This window comes from Calonectris borealis, chromosome 4 (genome assembly GCF_964195595.1).
Source record: "Calonectris borealis chromosome 4, bCalBor7.hap1.2, whole genome shotgun sequence".
Lineage (NCBI taxonomy): Eukaryota > Metazoa > Chordata > Aves > Procellariiformes > Procellariidae > Calonectris > Calonectris borealis.
In genome coordinates this window covers 78,517,596-78,538,512 of record NC_134315.1, presented here as the reverse complement: position 1 = coordinate 78,538,512, position 20,917 = coordinate 78,517,596, and the positions used below count along the sequence as shown (strand labels likewise).

The following is a 20,917-nucleotide window of genomic DNA, read 5'->3' as shown; positions in this document are numbered from 1 at the left end:
CTACCATCTGTAAATGGTAAATGTCATGCTAATATCTAATCCACAATTGTGCCTGTGCAGGAGTACCTCTCGCAAGAAAGCAACAGGCTTCGCTGCTGTCCACCAACTGTTCACCGAGCGCTGGCCAACAACACCTACCAACAGAAGTATGACTGGCACAACCACGGAGAGAAATATTGACTTTGAACTTGATATCAGGGTTGAAATCGATTGTGGAAAATGTGTACTGCACCCTACAATGCTTCAGCAAGAACATGATGACATTGGTTTACGAAGGTAAGAAACGTGTTAGTTGCCTTATGAAGAACAGGGTACTTTATTCTGCTTTAGCTGTTAAGTCCATCTGATATTTCCATCACTTAATTATTGTGCATACGGTTATAACTTAATGACTCTTAAGCACTGACCTGTTTGAAAAGCATAGAAAATGTATGCACTAGTTTGTTACCATCACTTTATTTGTAGTAATTATCACTACCTCACAGCATCACCATAAGTTGCAATTGTTATGGTCGAGGATGACATGGGGAGTTGCATTTGCTTAGCAAGAATCAGCATATGCCTCTCTTTTGTTTTTATTTTTTAAATCATGTTTTATCTTTCATAAACAAAATGTTAGGCTTTCAAAGCACTTGGATTTTTTTTTTCCCAGCCTTCAAAGAAGTAACTTTACAACTTAGTGAATCCACATAATGGTTTGATTAATAGTGGGGCTGCTGTTGTGTTTTCTCATGATCTCTGAGGGCTCCCATTATTTTCTGCGTGTAAAAGCATGTTGATATTATCTATCTATCTTAATAAAATGCGTATTTTTTATTATCTTAAGCAACAGAAGTGCTTTACTTCTGATCTTAATGAGGTTTGATCTCATCCTCAGTTTTTCAATTCTCCTTTTTTCATGTGTATGTGATTGGGGATCTAATGGCAGCTTTACATTACTTTTTAAAATTTGATATGTTATTAATAATGTGGTGAATTTTAAGAAACTTATTTGTCAACAAAGATAATTCTTAGTAAGTATAGTATAAGGAAATGAGATTTCCTTGTTTTAATTCTAATTGTAAGAAATAAGAACAAATGAGAAATACTTTTTCTTACTGAGAGGTATACATAGGAGATCTGTAATTAGAAAGCAATTTGGTTTCTGTCTTTCCAAGACACTTTTTTCTAAGAATTGATTCAGAAGGAAAAAGAATCTCTTAAGAACTTACATAAAGTCAGGCTTTACAGCAGAGAAGGAAAATTGATAAGTGTTTTCTGAGTATTAAAGAGTTTTCACAGATCACATTGGGTAATGTAGATGAACTTGACTTGTAAGACTGTAGAGCATTGGAAGGTGTTTCTTTAATGACATAATAATAATTTTGTAGATTTTACTGCCTGAAATAATCACATAATGAAAATGGCGAAACCAAAGTGGGCAGACAGAAAGGGAGTAGAGGTCACATAAAGTAAAGAGTAAAGCAGAGATTGAAATGCTTCCTTATATAGTTGATACAACAAATTTGTTTTAGACATCTCTAGGTGTTTTTATACTAGAAAATATACTCTTATTAATATCAGTGTTAAACTTGCCTTAATAACATGCGGTGTATTTATTTTAGGAGCTATGATCGGAGTTCCAGAAGTTTGGATCAAGAGTCTCCTTCAAAAAAGAAGAAATTTCAAACTAATTATGCATCTACTACTCACTTACTTGCTGGCAAGAAAGTGCCATCATCTCTACAGACAAAATCTAGCGATGTGGAAACAACAGTGTTTTATATTCCTGGGGTGGATGTAAAGGTAAAAGGAGTGTATAACTCGTCAGGGAAGCACTTGCTCTTTCTCTCTGCTCAAATATGATTTCAAAGCAAATACATTGTTGCAGTATGTACAAGTTCATACATCATACAGAGCACCTTGGCAAAAATCTTTTTTCAGTTATGTAGATACTGCTAAAATAGGAATAATGATTTCTGTAATACTACATTGAAAACCTCTAGATGTTTTTCCCCTCATTTTCTTAGGGGGGGAAACCCAAAATCTTGTATGTACCATCAAAAATAGAACTATGTCAAATGACGCTCCATAACAAACAGTGTATGGGATATTAGATGAGAAGAAATCAGTTCCATTAACATTTTGGTGTCTGAAATTAGGCATTTGCTTTGGATATTTTCTTCTCTGACAGGTAATTTAGATTGTATGCTCTTTTTAAATAAAGGAAGATCTGTTCACTGTCGGTAATTCATGGGAAGGGCAGCTTAGTAATTGGCCCGCTAACACATAAAGCTCTCTTACTGTGTCTTCTGTGTTGCTTATTATAGCAGTCAGAGTCTTGGTATAAAAACTATTTTTTTAAGACCATGTTCTCTCAAACACTGTCAAACTGTATACTCCCTTGTTTTTTTAATCATTGTTTCTATATCCTAGTAAGAAAGAATCTCAACAGAAATGTTCTTGTTTGTGATTTGAAATCCCGTGGAGTAAGAACAGGAAAAATAGGTCACTGCTGCATGGAAACTTCATGCAATTCAGCTGGGGCAATGCCATACATCAAATGCTCTTCACTTGAAACAGCCTGGCTTTTCTAGTCTTTCGATGTGGAAGGGCTATGTGTGTCCATATTCCAGTATTCCAGGCTATCTTCAGGGATAACAGTTATGCCTCAGGTCCTTGCCCGTTGCTTTTAGTCAAATGTAGGAATAACTAAATATTCTTTACAGCTTTTGTTATGTTTTGTGTTTTCATTGATAGTGTATTATGCACATACAGGTGGTGTGAACTGTTGGAATATTTTATTATTTTTACTTTTTATGCAACTTTCTGTATGCCAGTGTTTAGTAGGGGAATAGTTCCACCATGCAGTAAGACAGAAAGCAAGCCATGTGGACAGGAACAAACAGTTGGTGGCACAGGACGTGTACAACGTAACAGAGTGGAGGAGCAAGCTTTAGGCATTGTTCCTAAATAATTCATTTCCTCTGTCTGTCTGTGTTTCCTTGATTTGTTTTTTTTTTATAGTTTTATTAATCTATCTATTTTCTTTGTACAAAGTTTCAGATCTTTATGTGCACTGGCTGTATCTGTAGAACATGAATTGGAATGTAACATATCTTACAATGATATTTTTGTAAATAATGAAGAAAAAAAAATTGAAGGCAAGGAGTGACACCAAACTGCTGTATAGAAATTGAGCTACTTGTATGAAGTAAATTCATCTTTCATTGTTTTCCAGTTGCACTACAACTCTAAGACTTTAAAGACTGAATCGCCAAATACTTCTCGAGGATCCTCTTTGCCAAGAACCCTTTCCAAAGAGTCCAAGCTGTATGGTATGAAAGATACTGCCACATCTCCTCCTTTATCTAGCACTATCCACAGCAAGACTAACACCTTACTTCCTCCCCAACCCCCACCCATCCCATCAGGTACTTATAGACAACAACCTTCTAAAGCTATCATGGATATATATCTTTCCTTCATGTAATCTACTAGCTTTAGATCTGTCTGCACGTTACCTGAAGCACTGTATTTATAAAGTCTTAACTTTGGCTGCAGAAACCTGATCCCAGAAGCATGAATGCAGTTCATAAAGCTGCATTTTTAGAAATCTCTTGCCAAACCAGTCTCAGTAATATTTCTGTCATAGTCACCATATCCCAGTGATGGGCTGTCACTGCCTTCTCTCTGTTTTCATTTAACAAAATAATGCTTATTACTGGAAAGCAACGTTTAAGTATCTGTATAAAAAATGAATGCCGATTGCTTTATTCTTCATAATCCAAGAAAAAAAATTCAGATGAATCCTTGCTTCCATACGTTACACTATTCAAAGAATACTTTCAGCTTTTAAGTGCCTTCTGCTGCACAAGCAATACGTAAATTATTGCTTTCTGGAACTGGGTTATTTCTTGTACTACTGAAGCAGCTGTGTAGACGTATTTGTATTCATCGAAATACCAGACTAGCGTCCTCAATTGTTGCAGGCCCTTAAATAACCATGATTTGGAGTAACATGAGTTCTAATACTTAAAGTTTTGTTTCATCTCCAATGATTCCTGTTTTCAAGCAGGAGTCCATTGTTACATCATGTCAGATCTAGAGGTATGTAGATTGCACCTCCAGCTCCTGAGACATTCACTCTTCTCTCCTTCGGTATTTGAATATCACTTTAAAAACAAAGCCAAAATTTTGTCAAAATTTGATGAGCAGGCAAAATTAATAACTGCAAAAAGCTGTATGTGGGGGTTTTTTGTTTTTTGTTTTTGTTTTGTTTTTATAATAAAACCAGCGGAGATGCTGGGAGAGAACAGTGAAATGGGGACACCTTCCTCAATTATCCATGCTGTTGAACCATTAGCTCTTACTCCTCCTCTTTATGTCCATCCTCTTTATGATTACCGAATATTGTGTAATCTTGGTTTATACTACTTTTCTAAATTTTGTTCTGTATTTTCCTATCCTATTTCTAATCTTTGCCTTTTAATTTTTACCATGTCATGTCCAGTTACTGAGTCTTGTTGTTTTTATGTCTGTAAGCTCTACATTTGGTAGTGGGCTTATGGAAATTGTACTTTGATGATGATATAAATATCCTCCAAAACCAGGGATTGCAATTACTGTATTTCTTCATGCATTGCATTTTTATAAATATTTATTAGTTCTGAATTGTTTTGAAACACATTTATTATTATTTATATTACTTTTTTTATATTACTTTTCCTCTGGAATGGAAACCACCTTGTCTTACTGTCTTTGGTCTCCGGTAAGAGCAAGATAGGACAATCTAGTCAGAGGCACTAGACAGAATAGAAATAGAAAATTCAGTGCTTGGTTTTTTTAGCAAATAAAAGGATTTTTAAACTCTGTTTTAGTCGTTTAGTTAATGTTTATCTTTTTCTTGGAGAATTTAAAATCAATATCTTCATTTATCTCCATTCTAATAGCTGTATTTCATAGAGCAGTAATTGAGCTGGTCCTAATACCTTCTGTGCATATTTATATTTTGGTGAGCGTGGAACCAAGTGCTAGCCTCTTCCCCAGGTTTAGAAGACAACCATTTTTTTATTAGTTTATACTCTGGCTAGCTCCAAGCTTTTAAAAATGCTGGTTTAGAATCTTTAGTTATTCTTTGCATAAATATAATGAGACTTGCCATTTACAATATTAATTTTTTGTTGTATTTTCTCAGTTTAAACTGACATTCTTCCCAGGCTCACGTATTTATTTTTCCTAATTCCACTTTCATTTCCAGTCAGCTGGTTACTTTGCATGGTGTATTTGGAGAAGAATTGTGTGTGTCTGATTTCAGTGCTATTTTTTAAAAAGTGAAGTGGTGACGATGACGTAAGAGTGCTTGGTCAAGAACATGTGCAATGGAATTACAATAAAGCATGACAGACTAATAGTTGTTTTTGCCGTTTTCTTACTGAAAACTTTCAGCTTAATTTTTTCTAACTGATCTGATTTATGCCTTTTCAGATGATGATACAGAGAATTAGAGGAAACAGCTGTTAGTTATGAAGTGTCTTCTAATGTTTATTAGCTACTGTTGAGTGGTATTACATTAGACAAATTTATCTTTTAATGTTGCAGCCAAAGGGAAAGGAAGTGGTGGAGTGAAAACTGCTAAACTGTATGCATGGGTTGCACTCCAATCATTGCCAGAGGAAATGGTGATTAGCCCTTGCTTACTGGACTTCCTAGAGAAAGCTCTTGAAACCATTCCGATTACACCCATTGAAAGGAATTACACAGGTAAGTTGTATATTTGTATTCTAGTACTCCACGCTTTTTCTTTTGTCTTCTGGTGGCATTGAGCTGCTCTTCCCTTTAAAGTCCACTTTCTAATGAGTTCTTGTCCTTGTTAAAAGCTGTTAGTTCACAGGATGAAGACATGGGGCAATTTGATATACAAGATACCTTAGAAGAGTCCACAACATCGTTAGTATCATCCTCGACATCAGCATATTCATCCTTCCCTGTAGATGTGGTGGTTTATGTACGAGTTCAGGTGAGGTTTTAACTCAACATTCATTATAGTAAGTAACTTCAGTCACAGTCTTTGAGACAATCCATGCTTCTAAGTTTGCTTTTTAAAAAATACAAAATATTTTCAAGTGTCCTTTCTGAGATATTAATGTCTAGTGTGATGATAAAATAGGACTTATTTCCGCAGAAGTTCTGACACATTTTAGTCCCATGGAGACCAAAGAAATGAGCTATATTGAGAAGTCACGAAAGTTCTGAGCATTTTTAATCATTACTTCTTCTTTGTCTCTTTCGGACTTTTTTTGAAAATATCTTTCATAACTAGTATTTCTCTCCATTGTTTATAGGTACCATTACAAAACAAAAATAATAATTGAATATTTTCTCAGTTTATATGGAGAACGTAGGAATGTACAGTTATCATCTACAAGGCATTATTCATACTGCTTAATATTTGATGGGTCTGGGCTTTTTATATGTGTAAGAGAGAAAAGTGCTACCGCAGAGTGATTCAGAGCACTTGAGCTTGATCTGAACGTTGCCATTATATTTTTCCACTTTGCTCAAACAACATTTTTTCCTGGTATAAAATTGATTATGTTCCCAAACTGAACAACACATTCTAACAGATGCGGTTTTTTTTTTTATGCCTATGAAAATTAACCACAACAATCTGTAGCCTCTCTCAGCTTTTACTTGCAAACTCATCTGGCCAAGAATGTGTTGAGGGAAACTGAAGCTTTCACAATCAGCTCAAGTGATTCTGCATAATTCTCGCATCAGATGAGCTACGAATTGACTTGGGGAGGAAGAGGAGAGGGGGACGTACATGTCCTCTGCTGCATCCAGGCTTCCTGTGTCTAAGTCTACCAAAAACTGGTCCAAATAATAGCCCTGGTGTTGGAGGGATTCCCTGAAATTAATGTATCTGTATCAACTTGTATACAGTTATCTTACTAATTCTAAAACCAGTCTCAAAAGGTTGTAATTTGTTTTAAAAAATAAATACATAGCACTCTATAAGCCAAATTTGAGATGTTTTTAGTATTTCATATTTGTTCATTGAATGCTTTATTTTCTTTCTGTCTTTCAGCCCTCTCAAATCAAGTTCAGTTGCTTGCCGGTATCAAGAGTTGAATGTATGCTGAAGTTGCCTTCCCTGGACCTTGTTTTCTCTTCAAACCGAGGAGAACTGGAAACATTAGGCACAACGTATCCATCAGAAAATGTGTCAGTTGGTGGTATTACTTCACAGAGTGGCTCAAAGAATTCAGTTAGTAAATCTGGAGTACCAGGTAATATGTATATGAATGTTTATACTACATACGGCTTGTAGCATAAATAAATATAATGTTTTGTTGTCTAAAATTAGAGCAGAAGATAAGCTTTTACACACCTTAAGGTGAGACTTTTATGTATTAGTGAGTTCAGTAGGATTTCGTCCATGTTGTATCAGATTCCTGTAAAAGCTTGCACAGATACAGTATATTGGAGTTTTTCTTGCATTGGTTAAGTGAGTTCAGTTATCTCTTATAAAAAGAGATACTGCTGGCATCAATACATAGAATATTTAAGCTACATTGCTGCTAAAAGGGCATAACCTGATGTGCATTTGGTCTGTTTAGTATTGCTGTAACAATCAGTATTATTTCATGTTGGAAAATGTTTTCGTACTAAAACTCACTTTTGCAAAAAAATAAATTTGACTTCAGGTTCATCACCTGGACTTGGCAGCCCTCTTGGCAGAACACGGCACAGCAGCAGTCAGTCAGACCTGACTACTTCTAGTAGCAGCTCTTCAGGCCTGAGCTTTACCGCCTGCATGTCTGACTTTTCCCTTTACGTGTTCCATCCATATGGAGCTGGAAAACAAAAATCTGCTGTTACTGTTCTAACCCCTGGATCAGGAGCCTTAGGTACAGAACAAGTTTTTGTTTGCTTTAATGAACATTGTTCAAGTTTGGCATGGTTTTCTGAACTGAAGATTTCAAAAGGTCACAGAAGATTGAACTTTTTCCTTTCTATTTCTAGGTAATGTGGATGAGGAACCAACTTCGGTCACTGGCCGGAAGGATTCTTTGAGCATTAACCTTGAGTTTGTGAAAGTCAGCCTGTCACGAATAAGGCGTTCGGGTGGTTCCTCCTTTTTTGAGAGTCAGTCTGCGAGCAAAGCTACCAGCAAGATGGATACTACATTGATAAACATATCTGGTAAATGCTTGTTTCATTTTAATCCCACCCTTTCAGCTAATTACTGAATTGCTGTTCCAGCGAGAGACTTAACTCTCAGCAGCTTTTGTAGATGTTATATGAGAGCCGAATACTTGTAGCGTGTAGTAAAATTTTTGCTCTTTTTGAACGAAGTAGGGATTGATACATTAAATTTTAATGGCACTTGGAGTACCTATTTGCAGATGCACCTTTTTAGCCTCCTGATTCATATAATGTAATAAATGGGCTTGCTCAACCACACCTCTGACATCAGTCCATGTGACTTAACATGACCCTTAAATATCTTGAGATTGTACTGGCTGTGGCTAGGATGGAGTTAACTTTCTTCAGAGAAGCCCATATGGTGCTACGCTTTGAATTTGTGGCTGAAACAGTATAGATAACACAGCAACATTTTGGCTATTGCTGAACAGTACTTGCACAGCCTCAAGGCCTTCTCTCTTTCCCCCTCTGCCCCAGAGGGAACACAGCTAGGACAGCTGACCCAAATTGATCAAAGGGATATTCCACAGCATATGATGTTGCGCTCAGTAATAAAAGCTCAGGGAAAGGAGGAGGAAGGGGGGATATTGGTGGTTGTGGCATTTGTCTTTCCAAGCGGCTGTTAGGTGTGCTGAGGCCCTGCTTTCCAGCAAATAGCTAAACATCTGCCTGCCAATGGGAAGCATAATTTTTATTTTTTTTTCTTCACTTGCATGCACAGCTTATGCTTTCCCTGTTAAACTGTTGCTACCTCAATCCACAAGTCTCCTTACCTGCCTTCTGTTTCCTCCCTCTCCCACAGGAGATTGGAATGAGTGAGCAGTTCATTTGGCTGTTAGCCGGGGCGAACCTACAACAGAGATCAAGCCTAAATTGTTTGTGTTTAGTCAGTTTTAAGTTACATGTCATTTTAGTTGTATTGCAGATGTTTCTGTCAGGTATTATCAGAAGGAAGTGATTTCAAGTCATTATTTAGTAGTAATCTGAGTATGTCAACTTTATTATATGGTCTTCGCATGCAAAAGAGGGTGGTTATTTTCCACCTAATGGCACAATGTATTTTTTTTTTCAGGTATAAAATCCCATAGCATACATTAGCTCTGTTCCTCAGAGACTAGAGTCTTTGAATAGTATTGGTTGTTGAGCAACACCTATGCCCTTCATGTTTTAACCCTGTTTCTTGAGAACTCCGAAAGTCTGTATGACTGCAGTGCGGTAATACATGACTACATAAATGGCAATGAGACGGAACATGTAATGCTAATCTGTTCTCACTTACATAATTTGTTTCAATGACAAACTCAGTAGCTTGGTTAGCTTTTAAATATTTTTATATTAGCTATACCAGTAGTCCTTGTTTCCCAACCAAAAAAAAAAAATCCTAAATATTTCATTTATTTCTCACCGTCATGCATCATTAGATTTAAAATAGTGGTTTTGAAATCCTCTAAATATGCCATTTCACTTTGGTGTGGCCATTGCGAATGTGTTTTACTGCTGGTGATCAAAAAGAGCAATGGTAATCCAAAAATGTATGTTTCTTAGAGCAATCAGTTGAAGGAACTACAAATCGCTAAGAAAAAGTGTACAATGAGGGTTGGGCTTTGGGCTGGGTTTCTTTTCAGCTCGTTTGGTGGAATTCTGCAGTGTTTTCTCGATGTGTTACGCTGCACTGACTTGCTTGCTAAAGTTAGAAAGCAGTCGCAGTATGCCCACAGCGTCTATATACTATAGCTTTAGTAAGTCTCCACATACAGGAGTGAGCAACAAGGGAATGAACTTCAGCAGGCCACCCACTGCCCTAGTGTGAACGCTCTTTTACGTCACTGTTCCATCAGAACAGAAAGATGAACAAACTCAGATTCTCATTGCTGATTCATCTCTTAATACATTTTATAACAGAGATAAACTAGTATAATAATAGAACTTTACGTTAAATTTATTCTCAAAGTTGGTTAAGCTTTAAGTTGGACCTAGTTTGGTAAACACTAACCACTCATTTTCATAGTCCTCTCTTCCGAAACAGGTATTTCACAGCTTTCTTTTGTTACCTGAATAGGATAAAATCTTTTACACTCACTTGCCCTTTTTTTCCTTTTTTATATGAAGACTAGAAATAGTCTAGTTTTCAAGCAACCTCCCCATAGAAGGGAAAAAAAAAATCAAAGTGGATTATGTACCACAATTAAATGTGGTGTTATAGAGATGATACACTGTGCTTATTAAAAATGACAGCTGAATCTCCTAGATCACAAGCTGCCTTCTTTGTGTTCTTCATGATTTTTTTTTAAATTTTTTTTTTTTTTTCAGTCTAACATTTGCTGTGTGTTATTATCTTAATTCTGGCTGCACTGCTGCATGTCTAACTCGGTGTTGTAGTTCTGCAGTCTGTGTTCAGTTACTAGCTGTCAAATTTCACCACCTTGCCACCTGGTACCTATGAAGCTACAGTGAGAGCTGGACTCCTGAATACTCAAGGAACCTTGAAGTAAAAGTGGGGTTTAAAGATTTGCTTGTTATTTATATTTATTTATTTTCCCCTACTGCACATGGGATCCTGACTTAGTGGGCAAACAGCAGAATGGTTGTGATTATCTGCCATTAAAGCCCTCAGACGAGGAGTCTGAGGCACATACAACACAAGTAGGACCCAACATCAGTTACATTCTTAGGTTCCATTTCACCTTTAAGAAATGTGGATAATAATAATATTGGATTTGGAGAAATGGCAACATCTCAGGAAAACTATTTTTTCATTACAGCAGAGACTGTCCTGCTAGGTAAAGAAATATTTGACTATGTTGAACACCTATTAATTAGATTTGGTTACCAGAACGTGGTACTACTGAGAGTTTACAGTTGTGCATATATGCTTTTTCTTTCTCAGCTGTCTGTGATATAGGATCTGCTTCTTTTAAATACGATATGCGCCGACTCAGTGAGATTCTAGCCTTTCCAAGGGCTTGGTACAGGAGAAGCATTGCTAGACGGCTCTTCCTAGGTGATCAGACAATAAATCTGCCAGGTAAGATACTGCTTCTTATCATGAAAAAGCTTTTTGTACAAGGGGTTATAGTAGGAATTTTAGAAACATTTATTACTTGTGTATTATTACATATGTGACTAGAAATAAATGTATTATAATTTAGTCCATATGCAGTCACTCTAATTAGAAAATCCTAGAAAGAAGAGATCAAAAATTTCCACAGTAGGTCATTAAATTATTTAAAGAGCTTATATTAATGAAGACATTAGAAAACCTTTAGTTACAATAAATGAAATATATTTTGACACTTTGCAAATACTTTTTAGTATATGGGAGCATATTGTTAAACAAAAATTAAATAGTTTTTCTGCCTTTCATGTGCTGCTTTTTTCTAGTAGCATCGGGTCCTGGAACACCAGATTCAATTGAAGGGGTAAGCCAGCATCTTTCTCCTGAATCATCACGCAAAGCATACTGTAGGACGTGGGAGCAGCCCTGCCAATCTGCTTCATTTACACACATGGCACAGTCACCTAATGTTTTTAGCGAACATAATGCAAGCAGCAGTATGTCACCTGGGACAGCATCTCATACCTTAAAGTCTCCAGCTGTTACAAGATCCAGGAGCGTGTCTGACTCTTCAGTGCCTCAGAGAGGTTAGTAGACAATGATTTCTTTAGGTTTTTAAAGTATTTCTATCAGCTGTATGAAAAAAGTATGTCATTACTGCTTTGTAGAAAGCAACCATAAACTATTCTTTTCCACTGTGCCTGGGAGTGGAGAGTCAATGGCTTAGAGAAAGGAAAATGTCTGAAATGGATGAATCAAACAAAATGTAGTTTATTAGCATTCTTTCTATAAAATGGCAGTTTCTTTTACTAGAGCAGGAGTTGTTTAGCTGGGATTAGGCGAGTTCTGCAGCTTAATTTGATTGCATTGTCATCTTGGCTCTCTATTCTCATCCAAGCAATTACCATGCTCTTAGCAGAGGGTCAATATCACAGCTCACAGGTGAGGTCGGTTATTTCATTTCATCTGAGACTTTGGGCATATTCTAAGAGGTCTAAATAAGGGTAGTTTCTGTATAAGAAATAAAGTAACTTTTAATTTCTTTTGCTATAAACATTATTGTATTGTATCTTATAGCACTGGCTGTGTGGAGATTTAGAAGTATGGTGCTTATTTTAGTCTAGGAAAAATATCTGTGAGGAAAAGAAAGGACAGGTATTTTGTCTATTTAGAACACTACCAAGATGTTATATATAAACAGTTTTTAGAAGAAGACATAGTTGGAGAAGGTTTTATGGCTGGTAGAGTGGCTTGTTGATAGGAAATGCAATTTTGCACAGGCTTGTAAGAGTATGGCCAGGATTTCTGTGAGAAGAGCAAGGAAAACCCTAATACTTGAAATTCTGACTTGGCACTTGTGCAAGTAACTGCTACCTGAATATTCAAATACTACATTCATTTTCTGAATACACTGGTGTTTTTAAATAGCTAAATAACTTAAAATATGCTCTTGCATGACCAACTGCAAATTAAAAACCGTTTCTCTTAAAGGCATTAGTAAAAATAAATGTGTAAAATAAATGTGTAAAATGAGTCAATTTCTATGACAACTAAAGCAACGCATATTGCAAAGGCTGTAGTTCTCACTTATCCTTACTCGTAGTTTTGTGGCGCTTCTTAAATATGGTGTTAGTCTGTCCTTTTGTAATATGTATAATGGATATATTCTGCCAGTTTTTCCTAGCATGTGGAATAATTTAAATTTTTGCCTACTTTTTTGTTTAGATACTCTCTCAAAAACATCAACTCCATTTAATAAGTCAAATAAAGCTGGAAGCCAGCAAGGAACACCATGGGAAACACTGGTTGTATTTGCTATGAACCTAAAACAATTAAATGTCCAAATGAATATGAGCAATGTAATGGGCAATACTACGTAAGTATAAAACACGTTCAAGCATGATTTAATTTAACAGACGGTGTTGTTTTGGGGACAAAAAAAACGTTTTCCCCACAGACTGTTAACAGCCTGTTGTTAGCTTTAAAATCCTAACTAAAATCTAGCTTTAAAATCCTAACTTTTTCAGTTTTGAACTGTGAAGCTCCTCATGAATACTGGTAGATGCTTAATCCTGAAGTCACATATGCCTAAACCAGATTATTTACTGCTTTCCAGTAAATAATTTTCAGTTTCTCTTTTGACAGCCTGGAAAATTGTTGTCTATTTTCACCTCTGCTCTAGGTGGACCACCAGTGGTTTGAAAAGCCAGGGTCGTCTATCTGTGGGTAGTAGCAGAGATCGGGAAATTAGCATGTCTGTTGGCTTGGGAAGATCACAGCTGGACTCCAGAGGGGGAGTTGTTGGAGGTACCATAGATGTTAATACCCTGGAGATGGTGGGTAAGTTGGAAAGCTGCCTGGTATTAGTATATGCTCCATACAATAAATGTGAAAAACTAATGAATATACATAGTACCTCACTTTGTGAACCTGCTAGCATATAAAACCGTTAGATTTTTACTGGTGCGTTCCGACCATGAAACACACTTTGAGTTGAAGGGATAGCCTTCTCATCAGAGGCTGATTCAGTCTCAGGGTTGCTTTAAAATTACACTATCTAGTTGTGCAACCCTCCAGCCCCCTTCAAGCTGTCTGGACAGATGGCAAGTGAAAGATTTGATAGCACTTCAGCTCCTCCTAGAATTTCACAAGTGATTACGGTCTGGGAAATGCAAAACTGGCTTTGGAAAGAGGCTGGGTGTTCTGGCGCTACACCAGAATCATGAACTCCCCATGCATCTGGAAAAAAGCAGTGCTTTCTCAGTCCCTCTGTATCATGTGGATGGCATAAGGGTGATATCACTGGAAAAACTGATTTTCTTATCTTTAATAGTTTATTTCTGTACTGCTTTGGTTCTATTTCAGCTCATATTTCTGAACACCCAAACCAACAGCCCAGTCATAAAATTCAAATTACCATGGGTTCTACTGAAGCACGTGTTGACTATATGGGGTCCAGTATCCTAATGGGAATCTTCAGTAATGCTGATCTTAAACTACAGGATGAATGGAAAATTAATCTGTATAATGCTTTGGACTCGAGCATCTCTGATAAAAGGTAATACTGCTTCCTGTGTTTAAAATGTATAATGTTTGAGAAGGTCAAATTCTGCTTATATGTCTTCTGTCCAGTATTGCTAACCAAAAATGTAAGCGTCTGCTAGAAAGCAAAGGGTTCGTTGTTGTGGTGTGTGTTTTGTTTTTTATTTTAATTGTCAGTAGGAAATAGATTAACTGCTAATGTTCTTGCTATTTTTAATATCTAGCGAGATATTTGTCCACGGGGACTTGAAATGGGATATCTTCCAAGTGATGATTTCAAGATCGACTACACCAGACCTAATAAAAATAGGAATGAAACTCCAGGAGTTCTTTACTCAGCAGTTTGATACAAGCAAGCGAGCTTTGTCCACCTGGGGACCTGTTCCTTATCTCCCTCCCAAGACAATGGCCAACAACTTAGAAAGAAGCTCACATGAGCAATGTAAGTGGTACAAAAGAGAGTATACTTCCCAAGTGGATGTTTTAATTGCAAAAATTCATTTGAGCAACTTTATACATGCAAGTATATCTATTTGACTTGAAATAGTTTCTTCAGTACATTTTTCCCATAAATTTGGCCTGGCAATAACCTTTCAATGAAGAATGCAAATATCTTGGGTAGCCTGCTAGACCTGGGGTACAATAATGAACTAACTTACGTTATTTTCGGGTTTTAGTTAAAAATATGTATGTTTGTTTAAAAAATAAAAGACAAAAAAAATCTTTTTTGCTGTTTTCAAACTGTTTCAATACAGTTGAAATAGTTTTCACAGTCTATTTTGATGCTATTTATAAAAAAACATTTCTACTTTGAGTAGCCATGGAAGTGTGATGTTATTCTTACTTTCTATTAATCATGAGCTGAAACCATAATTTGTCTGAACACAACGAGTCATTGATTTCCAAGTGTGCTTGTTCAGGTACTCTTAAGCTACAACCACCTTAGATCACAAAGATGAAACAGTGTCAACAAAATAGGTTAGAAAATATCATTCATAATTCCATGTTTTATTAAAAATATAAATGTGGCAGCAATCTTTTCTGTATCTTTGTCTTTCCTAAAGTTTGTTCTTGCTATTGCATGTTTACTTTCCAGTGTTGGATGCAGCCCATCATCGCCATTGGCCAGGAGTTTTGAAAGTGGTATCTGGGTGCCATATATCCTTATTTCAGATGCCATTGCCAGAAGATGGAATGCAATTTGGAGGATCCATGAGCCTGCATGGAAACCATATGACGCTGGCTTGTTTTCATGGACCTAATTTCCGTTCAAAATCGTGGGCCTTATTTCACCTTGAAGAACCCAATATTGCATTTTGGACAGAAGCCCAGAAAGTTTGGGAAGATGGTAATTTAAACCATTTCCTCACTTCTCAAAACTCCTTTAAATGAGTTTTAAGGATGTATTGATATGTAAGAAGAAATCAAAGAACAACTTATTTTCTTTAAGTCTGAATCAAGATTATTTCCAAAAAATACATCACTTTCCTAAAATAATAATCTGTTCCCTCTCCATCTTTACCACAATTTGCTTTATCTGTGGAATAATGCAAAGTATATTTTCAAATATACTAGATATGTCCCTGATAATATGCCTACAAAGTGGATTGTCTGCCTTGTTAATTGCATGTCTGTGTTTCTGTAGTCCTTTTGTTTCTGTATGATGAATTTTGATGGTCTTACTGCTTGTATTTGTCTTCATATTGTGAAGTTTTTACTGTCTGTAGCTGCTGAGGATTTAATTTTTCTGTTGTTTGCAAGCTTTATACCCATTTTTAATGCCACTGGCATACTAATTATTCATGTTAAATACCTGTGCGAGGAGAGAAGAGTGAGAGGAAAAATCCTACTACCCTTACCAAGCTGCTTTTTCCTTTTTTTTTCTCTCTCACTCCATGCCACCCACACCTTCAATGCAGGTACTAGTGAACACTCCACGTATATTGTGCAAACCCTGGACTTCCATTTGGGCCATAACACTATGGTCACCAAACCGTGCGGAGCCCTCGAAAGCCCCATGGCGACAATCACTAAGATAACAAGGCGCCGCCATGAAAACCCCCCACATGGAGTTGCCAGTGTGAAAGAGTGGTTCAATTACGTTACAGCCACAAGGAATGAAGGTTAGATTCACGTTCATTAAGTTTTGGGATTGGTCTGCTTGCCAGGCAGTGCAGATTGGGCTGTTCAAAAGCTGCTAAAGTTCAAGTGGACTTCAGGGAGCGGGGAATTTGAAATAATGGAAATTGTTTCTTCTTGAGAACCTTACGGTGAACTGTGGAATGAAGCATAGCAATATGCTGAACAGCTGGAAGCGTTACTGAGCTAAGTCCTTTTTCAAACTGTCCAGTAAAGCCAAAATGTTCTGTTTAGATACATTTATGTATCTAGCATTGCAGTAGTTCTAGTCTTTTCCTCTTTCACTGTATGCAAAAAAATTTCTTGTTTCACATCCAGTTGTGATCTTGTAACATGAGGATATATTTCACTGTATATGAAGGATTTATGGATTAAGCTGAAGTAGGAATGTATTTTAGGCTTCTGTCACCACTTACGACTAACACTTGAAAATTACTCATCTGCCTAAAGCTTTTCAACATTCAGCTGCCTCTAGGCCCTAAAACATTTTGAATCATATCTTTAAATCATTGTTAATTGGAAAATAAAACTTTCAAGATAGTGTTAAAAGAAATCTTAAAATACAGCTGTCACTATTTCATTCACAAACTATAGAAACAGTAGATGATGCCAATAGAATTTCTGTGAAAGGGTGAATAGCAGAATATGGCATATAGTGAGAAATGAGCAGATGATTCTTTCTCGAAAAAAAAAAAAATTTAAATTATTGACACACTATTCTAATATTTATTCCTTCTGAAAGACACAACAGGGTGTAGTGGTTGAAGTTCACAAATAGAGGTGCTGTCTGGTAGGTGTTTTTATGTAGCCCTGTTTTGCTACATCCGGAGCATTTAAGTATATAAACAACAACAACATTTGATTGTTTGACCTTTTGTAGCCATTCTTTTGGGAGCATGATAAAGGATATAATCTTCTTAATAATCATACACCAGCAGTTTTATGATGAAATAGTAACTTTTCTTAACATTTTTGTCTTCTCACAATTTTAACAACTGAAAACTAATTCAAATGATGTTGCATGTGTACTATGGTAAAAGTCTTGTGACAAAGTTGGATTCCTGGTCAACAGTGATTTCTGACAGCAATGCTGCCCCGATGAATTTAGGTATTATTTGTATTAATCAGAAACATTTATTTTCATTTTAAGTGCTACCATATTTTCAAACACAAAGGGCACACTTTGAATCTCTATCTCACTTAACTTGAAAGCTCATTATTAGAACAAAGCTGTGATAGGGTGGTCACATGGATAAAATTTGGACTTTAAGCTTCAAAAAAACCAACAAAGATTCTTAGAAGTGCTTAGATGTTATGGTACTGACACTTATTTCCTCTGCCCTTCTTATCATGAGATGTATTTCGTGAAAATTTGTCACCCTCTGTGCTGACAAGAACCTTTTTTTAATAAAGACTACTGAATTCAGGAATTTCCCATTGTCCATGTAGAGTTAAACCTGCTTCGAAATGTTGATGCTAACAACCCAGAGAGCAGCACAACAGTGAAAAGCTCAAGCTTGCTAAGCGGCTTCAGAGGTGGCTCCAGTTACAACCATGAAACTGAAACCATCTTTGCATTGCCAAGGATGCAGCTGGATTTTAAATCTATTCATGTTCAAGAGCCCCAAGAGCCTTCATTACAAGGTGCAGTAAACATAATTTGTTTTTTCTTCATCCAAAGCTATTTCACATAAACGAGAAGTTAAATACAAAGCTACTGTGCTGATAAGAGGATTTAATCTGAGAATTACTGCAGCTCTGCAAGAAAGGATACCATTTCATAATAGAACGTAGAGGGAATTCTGTTGAGAGAATGAAGATCCAGTCCAGAGACTGGTCACTATAGAAAAAACTTACTAAGAGAAATTATTATGAACGTTTCAGCTAGGTTGGCTGTTTTTAGGGGATTGGTTTTCTTATTTTTATTAAAATGTTAAAGAGGAGGGCCATTCTGAAAAAGGGATTATGAGATAGGGACCTAATTTTTATGCTCTTGTTTTCAAAATGTTATCTTCAGACTGCAATTAGAACTGGTGGGAAATAAGACTTCTGAAGGTGTAAGACATTAATGTAGATGTTTATTTTGGCTGAACTTACTCCATACCTGATCCTGGATAATACTGCTAGATAAATCAACCTGGTTTTTTTTGGTTGTTTTTTAATAGCCAAACTAGCAACATTTGCTATCAGCTTTTCTTATTGTCTAAAATCATGCATTGATAGCATAGCACAAGCTGGTGATACTGCTTTAGGTTGAATTTCCACGTTGAGGATGATCAAGGTTGCTACATGCTAGTATTTCTTTATTTTCAACATATTTTATAAAATACCAGAAGTTACTCTAATGGGGAAACTGTTTAAAAAATGCTGAGGCTGCTAAACACAGATGTTAATTGTGGTCCTTCCTCTCTTTTGAGTCTCTGGTTCAGTAACAGCAATGTCATTTTCAAATGATTTATATTCAAACTCTGTGTACTTTTATGTATACTGTATGTACTTATAAGTACATTAATACTATTTTTATCTGACTGTAGATACAAGTGTTAAACCAAAGGTGGAATGCAGTGTAGTAACTGAATTTACAGACCACATTTGTGTAACTATGGATGCTGAATTGATTATGTTTCTGCATGACTTGGTATCTGCTTATCTAAAAGAAAAAGAAAAAGGTAAGTTGTTATTTTTGAGGTAACACTCATCTGACAATCTGCAGTTGTCAGACTATTTCATAATAAATATTTTCATACTTTTTAATAAAGTTAATTTGTTAAAATGGATTTAATTTTTAAAAAGTTAAGCCTAACCTTGCTTCCATTGAAATCAACAGAAGTAGTATTAAATGTTTTGAAATCTGGACTTAACGCTATGAAATGATACTTGCCTCTTTTAATCATTGGTAAGTGAAATTTAACTATACAATAACGAAAAGTTTTTTCTGGGTTGTTTTAGACTGAAAGCCAAGAGGTATTTTGGCACTTCTCAAAAAGTGCAGCATTGTTCAGGAAACACTTGAGCCGATTTTAAGTCAGCTCCTGTAGGACTGGAAGCAAAGTAGTTGCATACAAACTTAGAGACCTCGTAGTGTCACTACGCTGACATTCCACCGTGTGCAGGGAGCTGTGCTAGTATCTCTGCGTGGCACTGTGCTACACTGTGCAGGTACAGCAGGTTGTTGAAAAACAATTTGGTCACCTCCAATGCAGCACCTATGTGCGGTATGCTGCAGAGAACAGACATACTCCTGGATTTCTGTTCCTTCCCCACTACTGATGAGCTTGTGCTAGTTACTCCTAAGTTGTAATCTTGCTCCGATTTTGACACCTGGTGTTTAGTTTAACTTCCTTTTTGTAAGACAGTATATACAGATGAAAACTGTTTTAGGAAGCTACATTACTTTTATTGCAGTCCTTTCCATCAATGGAGTTTCTTTCAAGACATGCATTTTTCTGGCTTCAGAATGCTTTGCTTTTTCACGTGAATATGTTCAGTTGCAGCATTTAAATTTGGCACATGCATTCTTAAGCGATATGTGGTCTTTGTTAAGAAGAGCAAATCGAAGACAAGTGAGTTCGATGTATATGTAAAGCACGCCAAAGAGAGTGATTTTTGTTGTTGCAGACTTAAGGTGAATAAACAGTGTGGTACTGAATGACTGATTGTGCTCTATAATTACCTGAAGAGAAGGCCATCATCCAGTGGCTTTAATGCTTTACAAGTAATTATTGCCATAAGTATCTAAAACCTACTAAATTAATTAAGACTTGGAAAAGATCGGCACTGTAGGTGTTGATCATAGATAAAATGATGTCAGATGTTACATTTACTGTAAGTAGAATAGAATGGACTAGACGATTTGGAAGGGACCTACAACGATCAGCTAGTCCAACTGCCTGACCACTTCAGGGCTGACCAGAAGTTAAAGCATGTTGTTACAGTCATTGTCCAAATTTCTCTTAAACACTGACAGGCTTGGGGCATCAACCACCTCTCTGGGAAGCCTGTTCCAGGGTTTGACCACCCTCTTGGTAAACATGCTTCCTCACCTCTGGTCTAAACCTCCTCTGGCGCAGCTTTGAACCATTCTCACAGGTCCTGTTGCTGGATACTAGGGAGATCAGCACCTCCCTCTCCACTTGCCTCCTCAGGAGAGCAAGTATTATATAATTATATATTATGTCAGATGAGATGTCATCACTGAAATTAAAAGCTCCTTATTTGAAGTTTTACAACTTCTGATCTTAAATTAAGATATTCCCAAATTTTGCCACAGCAATCCTATTCTAGATTCTCATTTCTGTCCTTTTTTCTTTAAAGGCTGCCACAAGAGTAATGTAACACGGTAATGTACATGTAAACGATGAGTTACCACCACAGTGAAAGTCATATATTTTGCTTTTCTGGTGTGTGTGAAATTCAATGTTGTGCATAGTAGTTTGCATATACTACTGAACTGTATAAAAAACATAACACTTATTCATGTGATGTCACATG

The 20,917-nt window shown here is 36.4% G+C and overlaps 1 protein-coding gene across 16 annotated transcripts in view; it reads left to right on the top strand.

Moving 5' to 3' along the window:
- BLTP1 (bridge-like lipid transfer protein family member 1) overlaps positions 1 to 20,917 on the top strand; it is a 129,229-nt gene that overhangs the window by 105,710 nt on the left and 2,602 nt on the right. For 10 of the 16 annotated variants that reach the window (XM_075150228.1, XM_075150229.1, XM_075150236.1 and 7 more), the window contains 18 exons: positions 61 to 276; positions 1,605 to 1,785; positions 3,221 to 3,413; positions 5,581 to 5,742; positions 5,859 to 5,998; positions 7,070 to 7,271; positions 7,689 to 7,892; positions 8,008 to 8,187; positions 11,078 to 11,215; positions 11,572 to 11,832; positions 12,971 to 13,121; positions 13,428 to 13,585; positions 14,111 to 14,303; positions 14,512 to 14,729; positions 15,384 to 15,635; positions 16,207 to 16,410; positions 17,876 to 18,070; positions 18,961 to 19,095. In XM_075150228.1, the coding sequence (XP_075006329.1) occupies positions 61 to 276; positions 1,605 to 1,785; positions 3,221 to 3,413; positions 5,581 to 5,742; positions 5,859 to 5,998; positions 7,070 to 7,271; positions 7,689 to 7,892; positions 8,008 to 8,187; positions 11,078 to 11,215; positions 11,572 to 11,832; positions 12,971 to 13,121; positions 13,428 to 13,585; positions 14,111 to 14,303; positions 14,512 to 14,729; positions 15,384 to 15,635; positions 16,207 to 16,410; positions 17,876 to 18,070; positions 18,961 to 19,095 (3,383 nt within the window). The remainder of the gene's footprint in view (positions 1 to 60; positions 277 to 1,604; positions 1,786 to 3,220; positions 3,414 to 5,580; positions 5,743 to 5,858; positions 5,999 to 7,069; positions 7,272 to 7,688; positions 7,893 to 8,007; positions 8,188 to 11,077; positions 11,216 to 11,571; positions 11,833 to 12,970; positions 13,122 to 13,427; positions 13,586 to 14,110; positions 14,304 to 14,511; positions 14,730 to 15,383; positions 15,636 to 16,206; positions 16,411 to 17,875; positions 18,071 to 18,960; positions 19,096 to 20,917) is intronic. The other 6 variants (XM_075150231.1, XM_075150227.1, XM_075150241.1 and 3 more) reach the window with 4 other exon arrangements.